The sequence below is a fragment of the Drosophila serrata genome, unplaced genomic scaffold (genome assembly GCF_035046125.1).
Source record: "Drosophila serrata isolate PLE 108 unplaced genomic scaffold, ASM3504612v1 contig_119, whole genome shotgun sequence".
Classification (NCBI taxonomy): domain Eukaryota; kingdom Metazoa; phylum Arthropoda; class Insecta; order Diptera; family Drosophilidae; genus Drosophila; species Drosophila serrata.
In genome coordinates this window covers 32,345-48,312 of record NW_028257017.1, presented here as the reverse complement: position 1 = coordinate 48,312, position 15,968 = coordinate 32,345, and the positions used below count along the sequence as shown (strand labels likewise).

General features: G+C 35.8%; 2 protein-coding genes across 2 annotated transcripts; both read left to right on the top strand.

Moving 5' to 3' along the window:
• The first annotated feature begins 13,071 nt into the window (after positions 1-13,071).
• Positions 13,072-13,326, top strand: hemo (hemotin). The gene has a single exon (XM_020957542.2). The coding sequence runs from the start codon at positions 13,072-13,074 to the stop codon at positions 13,324-13,326; it is 255 nt and encodes an 84-aa protein (XP_020813201.1).
• LOC110188018 (uncharacterized) lies at positions 13,222-13,732 on the top strand. The gene is made up of 2 exons (XM_020957543.2): positions 13,222-13,360; positions 13,457-13,732. Exons 1-2 carry the CDS (start codon positions 13,353-13,355, stop codon positions 13,644-13,646), a joined length of 198 nt encoding a protein of 65 aa, XP_020813202.1. The 5' UTR covers positions 13,222-13,352; the 3' UTR covers positions 13,647-13,732.
• The last annotated feature ends 2,236 nt before the right edge of the window (positions 13,733-15,968 follow it).

Genomic DNA, 15,968 nt, shown 5'->3' with positions numbered 1-15,968 from the left:
ATTTAGTGGGAATAAAATTGATAAAAAAAAACTGTTAGTTTAAAGTTAGGTTCTTAGAAAAAACATATATTTTTTAAACGTTATTTTAAAGTAAAATTATAAAACGTGTAAATTGTATGATTAAAGATTTAGAAAGTCAAGATATCCTCCTAAATTAAAAAAGAATATACACAGAACAGAAATAAATGAAAGCTAGTTTTTGATAAGAATCTTGATTGGAGCTGGCAAAAAAATATAGATTTATCAATATTGTATCAATATTAAATGCTAAAGTCGATGAAATCAATATGCTATATCAGTATTGTATCAATATTAAATTGTTAAGTCGATAATTTAATACAATACTTTAATATTGCGTTACATGAATGTGAGATACATCGATATATTGTTTAATACAAACTTAATCGGAAAAAGAGACAATTGACTTGAATAACATTATATATATTCGATATATTTCGACCATATCGATATATTGAAAAGAAATCATATATTTTAAGGTATTGAAATGTTTGTTTTATATCAGTTCATATAAATATTTTTAATATATTAAAGAAAGTAATATATTTGATGATACACATAGTTGGACTCTCTAAAAATCTCTTACTGAAACTCCGTAATACTAATAGAAATTCAATTATAATATTTTTTTTTTGCATTTTTTTTCGAGTGTTGACCATTTTGCAGCTCTCTTACCTAGTTCTACTTTAACTCAACCCCCCTTTTGGGCCGGGCCAAAACCTCAAACTCCTTCGACAATCCACAGCCACTCGCCTCCGCTTCGGCACTTGTCTGGCAAGTTTGACTTAAGTGCAGTTTTAACGCTGCTTTGTCCGCACGAATACGGGATACGGATGCCGATACGGATACGGATCTGGAGCAGGAGCAGGAGTACCTGGATTACGGCAACGGATCTGTTTGCTGCACTCTGTAAGCACTGCGAACGTGTTAACTGCAGCTGTTTGGCATTTGAGTTACGTGAGCACGCAACAAATGCGGAAAAGTACGGGGACATGGGGCAGTTATGGGGTTATTTCAGGGGGTGTTTTTACCTGAAGGGGTTGGGTATAATCCAGCACAGCAGAGCATATAATTAAATGTCATCAGCTGGATGATGGGGATTCCCCCATTTCAGCCCAAAAAGTTTTTGACAAATCCGTGTGCATCATAATTCATCAGAACAGGGGATTATCAATAATGATAAGGGTGACACGTAGATTGGGGAATGTACTTGTAATTAGTCCTGCGATATGGATCTATAATGAAATCAATGTGTTAATTTAAATTTCAATGCAAATAAATATTCAGTAAATTATACATTGTATTTAAGTAAAGTTACAAGCTTTAAAAAAGCATTTTTAGCTTGATTTTTACCAGAATTCAACACATTTTGGGGTCTTGATTCTATTTCATCTTGTCTGAGGACTATTCTGGGCACTCTTATACATCATCCCAAAATTAATTAGGATTCATTGCCAGTCATCAGGAGGGTTTAGGAGTCTCGGGAAAGTGCCTCCTCTCGAAGCTGGACCCCAGCCAATGGCTTGGAACGTGGGAGCTCAGCCACGTAATTGCCAGAGGAGGACAAAGTGGTGGCCCTTCGGTGACGAGTGGCATGTGGCACTCACTCACACACACACTCTGCTGACATAGCCCATCAAGTGTCATCGCTTCAGCGACAGGGAAACACCAATTAAGGCTTGGGGATCATTGTTGTTGGCCAACAATTAAAATCGAGGCAGGATGTGGGAGAAGGAGGCTTCACACAGTGATGGGTTTGACCAGCAAACAAACATCAGGAAGAGGAACAGGAAGAGGCACAGGAGTTGCAGTTCACTTGGTGTGTGGTGCAATATGTGGAACGTGACGGTGCAACGCGTGGCCACCGATTATGCACTTGATGGGATCAGTGGTGTTCATCTAGATTGCATTCAAAGACTAAAGACACCTATAAATTAGTAAATTTGAATGAATTTCTGGGAACTTTTCTCGATTACAAATTAAACAAGAAAGGAAGGTAACTTCGAAAAGCCGAAGTGTGTATACCCTTGCAGTTACCCATAGGATTATAGTTTCGAATACGCAAATGATCACAACTAAGCCAAATATCCATTAATATCGATTTGAAACGCTCTTCTGTATTGGTTTTTATTAGGATAGTAGCATGTTGGACTTTAATATTTAAAAATATTTTAAATTTAAATTTAAATGATGATGACACGGTTATCCTCATTCGTCACTGCTTAATTGCTTATATAAATGTAACGTTATATTCTTAGTAATTTCAATTCTGCATCTCATGGTATCATCGAAATGAGCTTCTTCCTCGTTATCCAGATGTATTACATTAGCCAGGTGAAATTTTTGGGGTCGAAGGGCAATGGCAATCACTATCACTACCACTATCACTATAGATGTAAACATTGGAGAGGCCGAGAACAGAATGAGGTCTGTATGACGGCCGTGCCTGTATTTATAGTCTCCGAGTAAAGAAAACAATGGAAGTGAGAAAGAGAAAGTGAGAGAATGAAAGTGAGAGAGAGAAAGTTAGAGAGAGAAAGTTAGAGAAAACTCTACAGATTCACAGAGAGAGGGGGACAAAGAGATATATCTAGAGATACACATAGAACATAAACATACTGACAATGAGGTAAAGAGAGAGAGAGAGTCTGAAAGAGAGACAGAGCGATACAGAAAGAGACAGAGAAAAGCTAGATAAAGTAAAGGAGAGACGGGGAAAGAGAAATAAATAGAAAGAGAGATAAAAATGTATAGATCATTAATAGTTAATACAAAATAAATTATATATATTTATAGAAATTATATTTATGTTTATTAAAATTCAGACTTGGCGTTTTTCCCTACAATCAACGATCGTTCCTATTGCAACTATATGATAAAATCGTTAGATCCGGGCCATCCGACTTTTATACTAGTTAGACTATATTGAACCAGTTAGTTATTCAGTTAGATTCATTCACTTGGCTAGATCGACTCGGCTTATGATGCTGATCAAGAATAAATGTATACACTTATAGGCTCTTTTGATGCATTGAAAACTTTTTACTACAATTATAATATCCTGCAAGGTTATAAAAATGAAAGGAACTACAAATCACTTCGTTTTCCATAAAGAAAGTGAATAGAAAGTATTCAGTTTTAAGCATTTTAGAGATTTGAATGCCAAGACCCTATACTAAAATGCAATCAGTTTGAGTGCTTTGATATATTGGCCACTGCCGCAAAGGAAAGCGTGTCTCGCATTGGGGAAACTGATGAAATCTTGGACTGTAAGCTGATGGTAAAAGCTGGTGCCAAATGCCACTCGAATTTGCCTCATTTGGCAGCCGCACACGTCCTGCAAACACAATCCTCTCCACTCTCTCCTCTGCTGCCCCTCTAATCACCACACCCGCCACCGCTCAGGATCAAATCCTCCCGAGGAATTTAATTTCAAGTCGAGGCAAGTTAAGAAATAACCCAACCAATGTCATCAGCATGCATACACCAAAGAAAAATATTAAAATTAAGCTTTTAATATATTTTAATATGTTATATTACATTAATAGATAAACAACATAGAATTTGCTTACCTTGCTTTAAAATTTAAAACTAGTACCTTTTACAACTGGTTTTTATTTTTGAAAAAATCCTTGTACAATCAAGCTTTTCCTTAATAAGATTGGAAATAATCCTAATAAGATAATTTATATATTATAATATTTTGATTTCTTCTAGAAATATGTATACTTATTATTTTTATTAAACGGTATTATAGATAAAAAAATATTTTTTTTAATTAAATAAACTTTTCTCATACTTCTTGTCGGGTTTTAAAACTCCAAACTGGTTTGAATCCTTTGGAAATCTTTGTATATTCAAGACACATCTTTTTCCTTGATTAGATCTTGTCTCATATATATCATATTATAAATATATTTAATATAATTTTTTTTAAATTTATTTATTTAACAAATTAAGCTTAGCATACAATGTTAAACTTGATATTAAATTAACGAGCACTGGCTGCGTTGGCCTGGATTTGTCTCTTAAAAATAGCCCCAACAAGCTAATTGTTATAAGAAATTTGTATTTTTTTTTCGTGTAAGTAGAGGAAAGGTTCAAAGGAGTTGGCCAACACCTGAGGTGCACTTATGGCATTGGCATTGGAATTGGTAGCGGTAGTGGCATTAGCATTCCTTACAGCCAACCGGCAAGCCGGCAGATAACAAAAACATGCACAACAATTGCCTCGAGACGGGAATGATGATGCCGATTCCCAGTGTCGATGGAGGAGATGTCGATGGAGATGGCGATGCCAGTGGGAGGCTATACACGTCATAGGTATAGTATGTATAGTATCGGTATATATAGGTACCTTGATGGGTGGTAAGATTGCGCCGCTTGGCAGCTTGTTTGCGTCGTCGTGGATGGATTCAGCGATTTTATGGCAGGCACTTGCTGCCTTGAATATGCGGATGGGTGTGTGTGTCCTGGCAAATAAACACATTTTCAAGCTCAATGCCAGTGGTCGGCGTTTGGGGCCAAAAGGCGAAAGGGGCAGGCATCAGCAGCCGCCACGCAGACCGGCGAGAACAAAGCCAAACAGAAACAGCAACAGAAGCCGGCACAGAAATAGAAAATGGAAAAGAACTGGCCAGATCTAGGTGAGAGTGAGGAGAGGTAGGTGAGTTCCTACCAACAGCTACTCCTGGTCATACACTGAGAGAAAGCTACAGGGAAAATCTCTTATCGTATATTTTGGGGAGAGTACTAAAGAGCTAATAAAATAAATGGATTAAATATTTAAAGGATTTGTAATCAAATTCGAGTTTTAAGTTGTGGTTTTTAATATTAATACATATATAATAAAATTAAATTTAAATTTACATTTTTGATTAATTATTAGATGTTTTTTTTTAAGGAAATTATAGTTACAATGAATTTATAATAACTTCCTGATTTAAACACATAAGTCATTTAGTTAAGTTAAAACAGAACAGAGTTAACAGCTGGGGTATGAGAAAATATCTATGCCTTCACAATGTATATCGATACCAAATTACAAATTAAATCGATAATTTAATGCTATGAAATATGTGCAACAATCTACTCCTGTTTGATGTATGGGAGATTGTTCGAAATTTCTTTATATCAAACATTTCAATATTTTCAATAAGATGAAGTTGACTTTTTGTCCATTTGTTGTACTCCTTCTCACGTTATGTATATAAATAAATTGATATTATAATATTACAACATATAGACTATCAATGTATCACGTATATCAATCTGATTTAATCTAAAATGTACTATTAAATCAAAATAAAATTCGATAATATTTAACCCTTAAATGTGATTTTAGACGATATATAAAATATTGATATATTCAATTTTCCAATATTTCTTAAAAGATATTAAAATTCATCTTTTTGTGGATGTATTTAACTTTTTAAGTGAAATATACACGCTTAGTTCAGGTAACATAAGACTCACCTATCCCTTGATTAAATTTATTTTTAATCCAAAATGAAGTACATTATTAATACATAAGCAAATGTTTTTTTCTTAATTAAAATTGTTTTGTAATATCCAATCAAAGGTTCCTTGGTCCGAATTACCATTTTTCGTGCTGTGTAGTGCTTTGGCTGCTGTCTGCCAACGGGCATATAATGAAGTTTCGCAATCTCACTGCAGCTACACACACTCAGGGTGTGGGTTGAGTTTTCCGGTGTATCAGTGTGTGTGTCTGCTAGAGTTTTCCCAACGGTTGTGTGTATGTGAGCATGTGAGGAGCTCAAGTGTGATTACATGGCCCATGTTCGTTGGCATCGAGTGTTTGTGGCATAATATTATTGTTTTTGTGCTCGCGTGTGAAATCAAACTCGATGCAAGGCAATGGCGATGCATTGGCAAAAGGATTAAAAGGATACGCCATACAGTCAGCCATAGGGGCAGGGGTAGTACACGTGCATGACGCTCTAGGATTGTTCGACCTTCTCATTTTCCATTTTCCACAGCTATCTGGAGTTCGATCCGGCAGCTTGTAAGTGTAAACAGATACATAAAACCGGGGGAATATTATCACCAAAGCTAGTTCTGACTATCATGGAAATGGGAAAACTAAGGTGATGTGAGCTCTAAATTATACCCTAGTTAAGTGGGAAATTAGGTTTATTTATTGGAAATAAAATAATAATAAATTATTAAATAAAATACACTCTAAGATATAGGATAATATGAAAAGATCACAAATAAAATGTACATAAATAAGTGTCTAAGAAATATAAACATTTAGAGAATTATATCGTATTAAATTAGTTTCTACAAACTCTATACTTTTCTATCTCTTATCTCTATACAAAACACCTGACATAATTTAGACATCCTTATGAAGGTGCTACCACCAGCGTTACCGAAACCATAACGAGTACCATCATTGTCGGTTGTCGGCAGGCAGGCAGGCAGGCAGCATCCTGTCCTGTCCTGTCCCGTCCTGTCTCCTCCCAAAGGGATTTATGCTGGAAAATGGAGGGCAGGAGGAGCTATGTACTTCCCGTAACTTTTGCAGACTCACTCGATGGCATCTGTTTCAGCAGTTGCCACAAAAACACCCCGAAACAATGGCAAAAACAATAACAACCGAAAGAGCAACAAGGCTAACTTGAAGGAACCAACGTACTACAGTTATTTGACTTTTAACTTTTATTGCTTTATGTAGTTTAGATAAACGTTTGCGGCATGCCATAAATATGCAGCATGTTGTTCTTTGGGGCCAGCAAAAATGAGCGGGAAAACTAAGCGGGAGTTTTCAAGGATTCAAAAGGAAAATAAGAAAGGTCAGATCAGTTTTAGATGTAGCTACAGATCAAATGCTCTTTCTTTTCTGCAAAATAATTAAATATTAACATATTAATTGACATTGAGAAATAAGCATATGTGTGAATATTTATTACTGAAATATAATATTAATAATAAAGGATTTCAAAAAAAAAAATTTACATTTTGGAATGCTTTAAACGATATTGTAGATGCCTTGATTAATACAGTTTTCTTTTTTATTTTCTTTATTTATCAACACTTCTTGCTAAGAAAATTCAGCTGATTTATTGAACTATTCTTAAGAAGAGCTTTAAGTAAATTTAAGATTTTATTGCTGAACACATAATAGGGTATAACAGGGTATGTAACAATGTAACAACAATAATATCCCGATATTTTTCGATACAATCGATATTTTGATGTATGTATTTAAATTTCTCTGTTTTAGATTGTGATATAATTTCGATAGATTTCTATACATAAAATTGTGATATATTTTTTATATGATATGTTAGATTTCTATATATTAAATTATGTGATTTCAATATACTATTTTTGACGGTATATTATATTTGACTCTATATCTCGATATATCAGCACTATTATAATTTCTGTCATTACAGAACTTCCTTAAATATCTCCATAACCCTTAAGGTAGTGTATACAAAGAGTAACTTGACTGGGAAAAATATTGGTTGGCACTGAAGTCGACTCTTGTCTACTGATGGCCTTTGATGATAGACAATCGGCAGACGTTCAAATGGTCAAATGGGAGCATTGGGCTGTGGTCGGTGCAAAACTATTTCTGATTTATGCTGTAAGTTGCAATCTGTAACTGGGGAAACTTGCAACTCATGTACTTGCCACTTTTGCACTTGACTTTTACTGCAATTTGTCGGGGAGATTCCCAAACTCCTGTTGCACGCTCCATCCATCTATATGAGGGTTAAAGTTGATCTTTATTTTCTTTTTCCTTTGCCAAAACTTTAAGCAGCGAAAGTTTTAATTAATTTCACACGCCTCGAACTTAACTTGCGCATCTAATTACATCGGCGAGGTGTAAATAAGGTGGTGTGGCGGGGTGTGTGTGTGTGCCACGTAATGTGTCTGTGGGCAACCATCATTATCGCGAGGCGCCTCATAAAATGTTGAAAGCAAAAGGCAAACAAACAGCAGCTGCAGCCACAAAGTATGCAACACGTTCGCGCGCAATAAAAGAGGGGCTTGTGGCGACAAAAAGGGGGTTTTCGGGATTAATCCTTGGGGGTGGCGATTAGACGGTCAAAGTATTCGGAAAAAGCAAACAATTATCGGTTTGTAATATTCAATGCGGGTCGGATGTAATGCATATATTTAATATTACAAAGGGCGGTTACTTAAATCAGGAAGGCTTTAAATATTACAAGGTTAATATTATTATGTAAATAATAGAATATTAGTTATGTTTTTGTTCCTAAAAATAGTTCAAAATTTACTTCTTCTAGGATTAATTTATAATTAAAGTTTCCTACAGATAAGATTATTCAAAGATTTGATACAAGTTTTATTTTAGAACAAGTGGAAAAGTTATAGTCAAGTGTGGTGTATCTCACAGTCTTATTACTATAGCATGATGGCTAGTTTACTACGTTTAATTATGCCAACATTTATTAAAAAAAACTAACATTAAACATTGCTGAAGAACGATGAAAGACAAAATGTTGCTAGGAACATGTTGAGCAACATCCAAGTAAAGCCAAAAGTATCTTCTGGTGCTTTGAGCAAGGATCGTATTTTACAAAAATATATTTTAATATACATACTTTCTTGTAATAAATTATTATTCAATTTTAATAAAAAAGTAGTTCAAATTTGTATTAATTTTCAATGGTTATACAAATTATTTTCCAATTTTTATTTTAATGATCTTAACCATATAAAATGAAAGTATTTCCATTGTTGTTGATGCTCTTGATATTTATTTGATAATTTGATATTTTGATATAATACTATGATATTTTCCAGGATTATAATACTTCCATAGTTTTACTTATATTCAAGAAAGTTTCATTATATTAAATGTAGGCCTAAAAACCTAAAAATGTTGCTAAAAAGAAACATGCTAATTAAATTTAAGTGAACATATATAAATAAAGAAATATTATTAGCTCCTAATAACTTGAAGAAGTTTAAACAATTGAAGTTATTAGATATAAAAATGATGTCTTATATTTCAAGTTTAAATATAGTTATTAATATTATTTCAATAAAATGTGTGCGGTCAATGAATAAAAATAAAATGATAGATTCCAAGTATGTCATCATGGTTATCCTTTAATATCAATTCAATTCTCGTAGACACTTTACCCATATTACCTTATCCTTTCTTCCTATCTGAGATGCGGTCCACAAAGTATCTGAGCAACTGCATCTGTGTCTCGCTGGTCCATTTGCACATTTCGGGATGCATTTGGAAATCCGCTTAAATGACGAACCCACGAACCACGTACGCCTCAAATCGACAAAGGCTTTCCCTCTCTCTTTTGGTGCAAACACACACCTCCGACATGGAGTCAAACACCTGCGAAATTGAATGAGAAATATCCATTCTGTGTGCGTTGTGTGTGAGTGTGTGTGGCGGTGAGCTGTTGTTACGCTTTCAAACTTATTTCCCTCCTTCCCCCTCTACTGCCCCCTGGAATATAGTTGGCCAAAAACAATTTTATTTCATCGAAAGAATTTTAAGCAATACAAAAGGATTTTCAATGCGTGAACTGCAACTTGTTTCCATTCTTTTTATTTTGGCTGCCAAAAAATTTCAATCTAGTTGTGTTCTTTTATAAAAATGAAAACACTCTGCGGCATCTTAAAGTTGGTCAAACCCAGGAAAAATCTTTAACAAAAGGAATTTCTATGTAGGAAGTTAAAGGCTTATTGGGTGTAGTTTTGACATTTAATTTAAATTGTTATTAAAAGATATTATTTTTAGAAAATGGAAAAGAAATTTTGTTTGGTTTTTAAGGAAATATATATCATAACATCTTTAAGTTTAAATTTTATAAATATAAATATTCAAACACACTTTTCAGTGGCAAAAAAAAAGAATTTTAAATTAAATCCCAAAACTTTGCCCATCAGTCTGGTGCCGTGTGAGATGTTGTTGTGATTTGGCATATATTTATTTTTCTGTTGGTTGTTTTTTCTCCGTTTTTTACTTCGTCATAAAGCATCAAATGTCAGGAGCAGCATCCCAGTCAACAACAACGCACAATTTCAAAGTTTGAATTGAGTTGTGTCTGGAATTGTATGTATATTTAGAAAATATATATATATATATAGTATTAGTCTAGCAGTTTTGTTTGCGATAGTCGGAGTTATTCCCCAGATTTCAGTTCCCGGTCGCCAGTCCCCTGGCATCGTAATCAGCGGAACGAGAAACGAAGGCAGCGATAATACGATGGGAATTTAGCGGTTTACATGATTCATCCGACTTGAGAATGTGGATATTAAATGTAGAGTACACTCATAAATACACTAGGAAAAATTAATAAACGAATGAAGGTAAAATATTTATTGTAAATTTAGCTTTTAATATTTATTTTCACATTTAATCTCTTTCAGTTCATAAGTTATTTTGAATATTAAGATAATTTTATTTGTACATTTTCACTTAAATATTTAAAATTAATACATTTTACTACAAATTAATTTATAATAATTTCTATAAAATATTTATATTAAGTGTATAAAATTTATAAAAATTACTAGCTGTACCCTGCCACGTTTCTCTGTGGCATATTGTGGTTAAGAGGGCACTTCTGAATACATCAATGTTCCGGCAAAATCATCTTCCTGGCATAAGGTGAAGAAGGCAGTCAGAGTTGTCGCTGGCGGATTCAGGACTCTTTCTTGCACATTTCTTTCTGTGAAATAGATACGTTGACCATTCTCCAAATGGACTGCCAAGTGAACTAAAGCTGGATAGCGTTCATGAATGGGGAACGAACAAATTCTCCATGCAACCTCGTTGCTGCTTTTGTATCTTCCAGCCTGGTATTGAGATATTTCATCGACAACTCGTACTGCATTGCTGTCCCCATTTTCTGCCTGAACACCAAAAACTGCCATATCGCTGCCTTTATTCACGTACTTGCAGATATATTTAATCGATTTCAAGGAATTGCAATATTCTACGTTGATGTGCGCTTTGTATGATTTTGACAATAGTGTTGAGTATGGAACCACCCAACGATTGTCTACCTCAATATCACCAATTCTCATGTTTAAAGTTGCCGAAGTCCCTCCATCTTCAGTTGACCGTCTCCTATACAGAGGATATCCATCGTCCCCTGTTACGGTGTTGGCTGTAAATGCTCGAGGATATCGCTTGGAACACTTCCCGTCTACCATGCATGGTGAACTTCGGTTGAGGGTACCACATGGGCCATTGATCATGTTCTTGATGACAACTGCATGCAAATCTGTATCAACCTCTGCCCGTGGAATCTCAGCGCATATCACATTGTCAATTTCGTCTGGAGTAATTTTATCATACAGCCAAATCAGTATGTGCGCATGCGGCAATCCTCTCTTCTGACATTCTACTGAATACATCCAGCACCGCTCAGATCCCAAAACTCCATGTTTCACAATGAAATCCATCAGTGACTTGAGCTTTTGTCTGAAAACACGGGCTGTGATGTCATGCCTATCCCTATACGATTGTCCAGGAAATAACAGCTGAACTATCTCGTCCCAAGCTGGATTGCATGTGAAGGTGATAAATAAGTCTGGACGGCCGTAGCAACGAACATATGCCTGGGCATCTTGAGCATATTCATGCATGTGGCTCGGACTACCTATGTATGAGGATGGCAAAATCGTGAGCTTTCCAACGTTGGTTGTATTACGGTCATTCATCACAGCATCCCGCAAATGGATATATTCCTCGGACCGAAGTTTCTTCTGATTCAATCGGAGGAACAGCAAACTTTGTTTCAATTTTTGCATACATATCGACAATGTACTGATGAAACAACTGACGACATTTCAATATATGATTGCAATCGGTCCTCCGAACCATTAACCTGTATGAGTAAAAGTTCATCGCGCAGCCGCGTCTCTCGGATGGAGGCCCGTTCTTCGTCAGTCATATTCGTAATCTTACGTCTTTTTGCTTCTGTATTGCGAATACGACGACCCAATCTCGACTTCTTTGGTGGCATGACTTCGTTTCTTACTGAACCTGAACAAAAAATAAAATTTGTATCTCCAATTTCTTCTTTCAATATGTTTTGAATGTTTGACAGGAAATGCTTTGATTTGCTTGTAGAGGGCGCAGTAGTAGGGGCACGGGGAAACGCTAAAAAAATAGATATATTCGCAACCGCAGATAAGCTATCAACATCAAAAGTAGTCAATAACCGAGCTGGAACCTCAACGCATGTTCTCTAAAAATTTGGGCTTAAACGGTTCAGAACTTTTCAAGTTTCTTCTTTCAATATGTTTTGAATGTTTGACAGGAAATGCTTTGATTCAGCTGGCTGCCTGTAGATGGCGCAGCAGTAGGGGCACTTGGAAACGCTAAAAAAATAGATATATTCGCAACCGCAGATAAGCTATCAACATCAAAAGTAGTCAATAACCGAGCTGGAACCTCAACGCATGTTGTGTAAAAATTTGGGCTTAAACGGTTCAGAACTTTTCGAGTCTATGAAGGATGTAGACACGAACAGAGCATTTATATATATATAGATAAAAGTGGTTTTAAGTAAATTCCTTGTTATTTTTTGTTATTTATGACATTATTACATTATTATTTACATCTGTCCAGGAAGCACTTAATTGGTTACTTTGATTAGTGAAGTAACAAATTATATTTGTTTGAAAATTTTCCCTGGTCACAGTAATTTTTGTACAATTATACCCTTTACACTAATTTAGGTGTTGCGCAACATGTTTCTAGCAACATTTGTCTTGGTTTAACAACATTATCTTCTACCTTTTGCCATGTTTAATTAAAGTTTTTCATAAATTCGACCCCAATAAGAGCAAGTGAATTAATTTCAACCATATTGATTTTGGTTCTGGGTATCTCATAGTAAATCTGTTATATTTGTTTATATTTTTCCATTTATTTTCAATTTTAATACTTTATTCGCTCAGTGTATGTTAAGCGATAAGTTTGCAAAATTAAAATGCAAAATAATTTAAATTTATTCTTCCCATTTAGTTTGCATTCTCCATTCGATCGTTGAGTGTCTCGGCTAAATTATGGATCTAAGTGTACTCAAGACTCTGAGCTTAAAGATCGATCCCATTCTTCTAATACCTTTTGGTGTTATGTGCTCGATGGCTTTGCTGTGCTATTGTTATCACTGTCATCAGTGTGTACGCGATCGTCGAAGAGCTCGGAACGAGAAGCGGGAACTTCCTCAGCCTTTGAATCGATTATCAATTAGTCCCGGTTGTCCAATCATCGCCAATACCAAGCTGACTCATTGCAATAATCGAGTGGAGGACTATTAACAAATAATTGCAATATTTACCTCATTATGAATAAGTGAGTTTTCGAACTATTTTCAATATAATTTTTGATTGATCAGAATGTAAAATGTCAAAACAGGTAAATTTCACAATTAAATATACTTATTTCTAGCCACAAGTGGACGCTGGTTATGAACCAAATTCCCCTCAAATACATTATCACTGCACCGGCATGTCTATTTATGCTATTCATATTTTTTTACTACTGCTATTTGAGTGTCCGGGAGTGTCGAAGATCTCGAGGACGTGAAAGTACATCGCTTCTGGGACAAATCGGTGAAGAGCAAATACAAGTTTATTAATAAAGTGTGTGAATCATGGAAGAGATAAAACCCCAAGGAAAATAAATAAATATTTATAACAAGCCTAATGGTTAACTAAAAACAAATAAGATACTTAAAAAGTAATGATTTCTCGGTATAAGAAAACAAAGATATCAAGGCTGTAGTTCTTATCACTATAACTGTCCACGTAATGACAATGAGTGCTGATGTAAAAGGCAAAATATTTATTACAAACTAGCTGTACCCTGCCACGTTTCTCTGTGGCATATTGTGGTTAAGAGGGCACTTCTGAATACATCAATGTTCCGGCAAAATCATCTTCCTGGCATAAGGTGAAGAAGGCAGTCAGAGTTGTCGCTGGCGGATTCAGGACTCTTTCTTGCACATTTCTTTCTGTGAAATAGATACGTTGACCATTCTCCAAATGGACTGCCAAGTGAACTAAAGCTGGATAGCGTTCATGAATGGGGAACGAACAAATTCTCCATGCAACCTCGTTGCTGCTTTTGTATCTTCCAGCCTGGTATTGAGATATTTCATCGACAACTCGTACTGCATTGCTGTCCCCATTTTCTGCCTGAACACCAAAAACTGCCATATCGCTGCCTTTATTTACGTACTTGCAGATATATTTAATCGATTTCAAGGAATTGCAATATTCTACGTTGATGTGCGCTTTGTATGATTTTGACAATAGTGTTGAGTATGGAACCACCCAACGATTGTCTACCTCAATATCACCAATTCTCATGTTTAAAGTTGCCGAAGTCCCTCCATCTTCAGTTGACCGTCTCCTATACAGAGGATATCCATCGTCCCCTGTTACGGTGTTGGCTGTAAATGCTCGAGGATATCGCTTGGAACACTTCCCGTCTACCATGCATGGTGAACTTCGGTTGAGGGTACCACATGGGCCATTGATCATGTTCTTGATGACAACTGCATGCAAATCTGTATCAACCTCTGCCCGTGGAATCTCAGCGCATATCACATTGTCAATTTCGTCTGGAGTAATTTTATCATACAGCCAAATCAGTATGTGCGCATGCGGCAATCCTCTCTTCTGACATTCTACTGAATACATCCAGCACCGCTCAGATCCCAAAACTCCATGTTTCACAATGAAATCCATCAGTGACTTGAGCTTTTGTCTGAAAACACGGGCTGTGATGTCATGCCTATCCCTATACGATTGTCCAGGAAATAACAGCTGAACTATCTCGTCCCAAGCTGGATTGCATGTGAAGGTGATAAATAAGTCTGGACGGCCGTAGCAACGAACATATGCCTGGGCATCTTGAGCATATTCATGCATGTGGCTCGGACTACCTATGTATGAGGATGGCAAAATCGTGAGCTTTCCAACGTTGGTTGTATTACGGTCATTCATCACAGCATCCCGCAAATGGATATATTCCTCGGACCGAAGTTTCTTCTGATTCAATCGGAGGAACAGCAAACTTTGTTTCAATTTTTGCATACATATCGACAATGTACTGATGAAACAACTGACGACATTTCAATATATGATTGCAATCGGTCCTCCGAACCATTAACCTGTATGAGTAAAAGTTCATCGCGCAGCCGCGTCTCTCGGATGGAGGCCCGTTCTTCGTCAGTCATATTCGTAATCTTACGTCTTTTTGCTTCTGTATTGCGAATACGACGACCCAATCTCGACTTCTTTGGTGGCATGACTTCGTTTCTTACTGAACCTGAACAAAAAATAAAATTTGTATCTCCAATTTCTTCTTTCAATATGTTTTGAATGTTTGACAGGAAATGCTTTGATTTGCTTGTAGAGGGCGCAGTAGTAGGGGCACGGGGAAACGCTAAAAAAATAGATATATTCGCAACCGCAGATAAGCTATCAACATCAAAAGTAGTCAATAACCGAGCTGGAACCTCAACGCATGTTCTCTAAAAATTTGGGCTTAAACGGTTCAGAACTTTTCAAGTTTCTTCTTTCAATATGTTTTGAATGTTTGACAGGAAATGCTTTGATTCAGCTGGCTGCCTGTAGATGGCGCAGCAGTAGGGGCACTTGGAAACGCTAAAAAAATAGATATATTCGCAACCGCAGATAAGCTATCAACATCAAAAGTAGTCAATAACCGAGCTGGAACCTCAACGCATGTTGTGTAAAAATTTGGGCTTAAACGGTTCAGAACTTTTCGAGTCTATGAAGGATGTAGACACGAACAGAGCATTTTTATATATATAGATTATTTAAACTTAATTAATAGTAACTTCTTTTTTTTAATGTTACAATTAATCTTCATAACTTTAATATTTAGAGTAGAAAGTGCCATCGTCACTTTTATTTTAAGTCATTAAGTG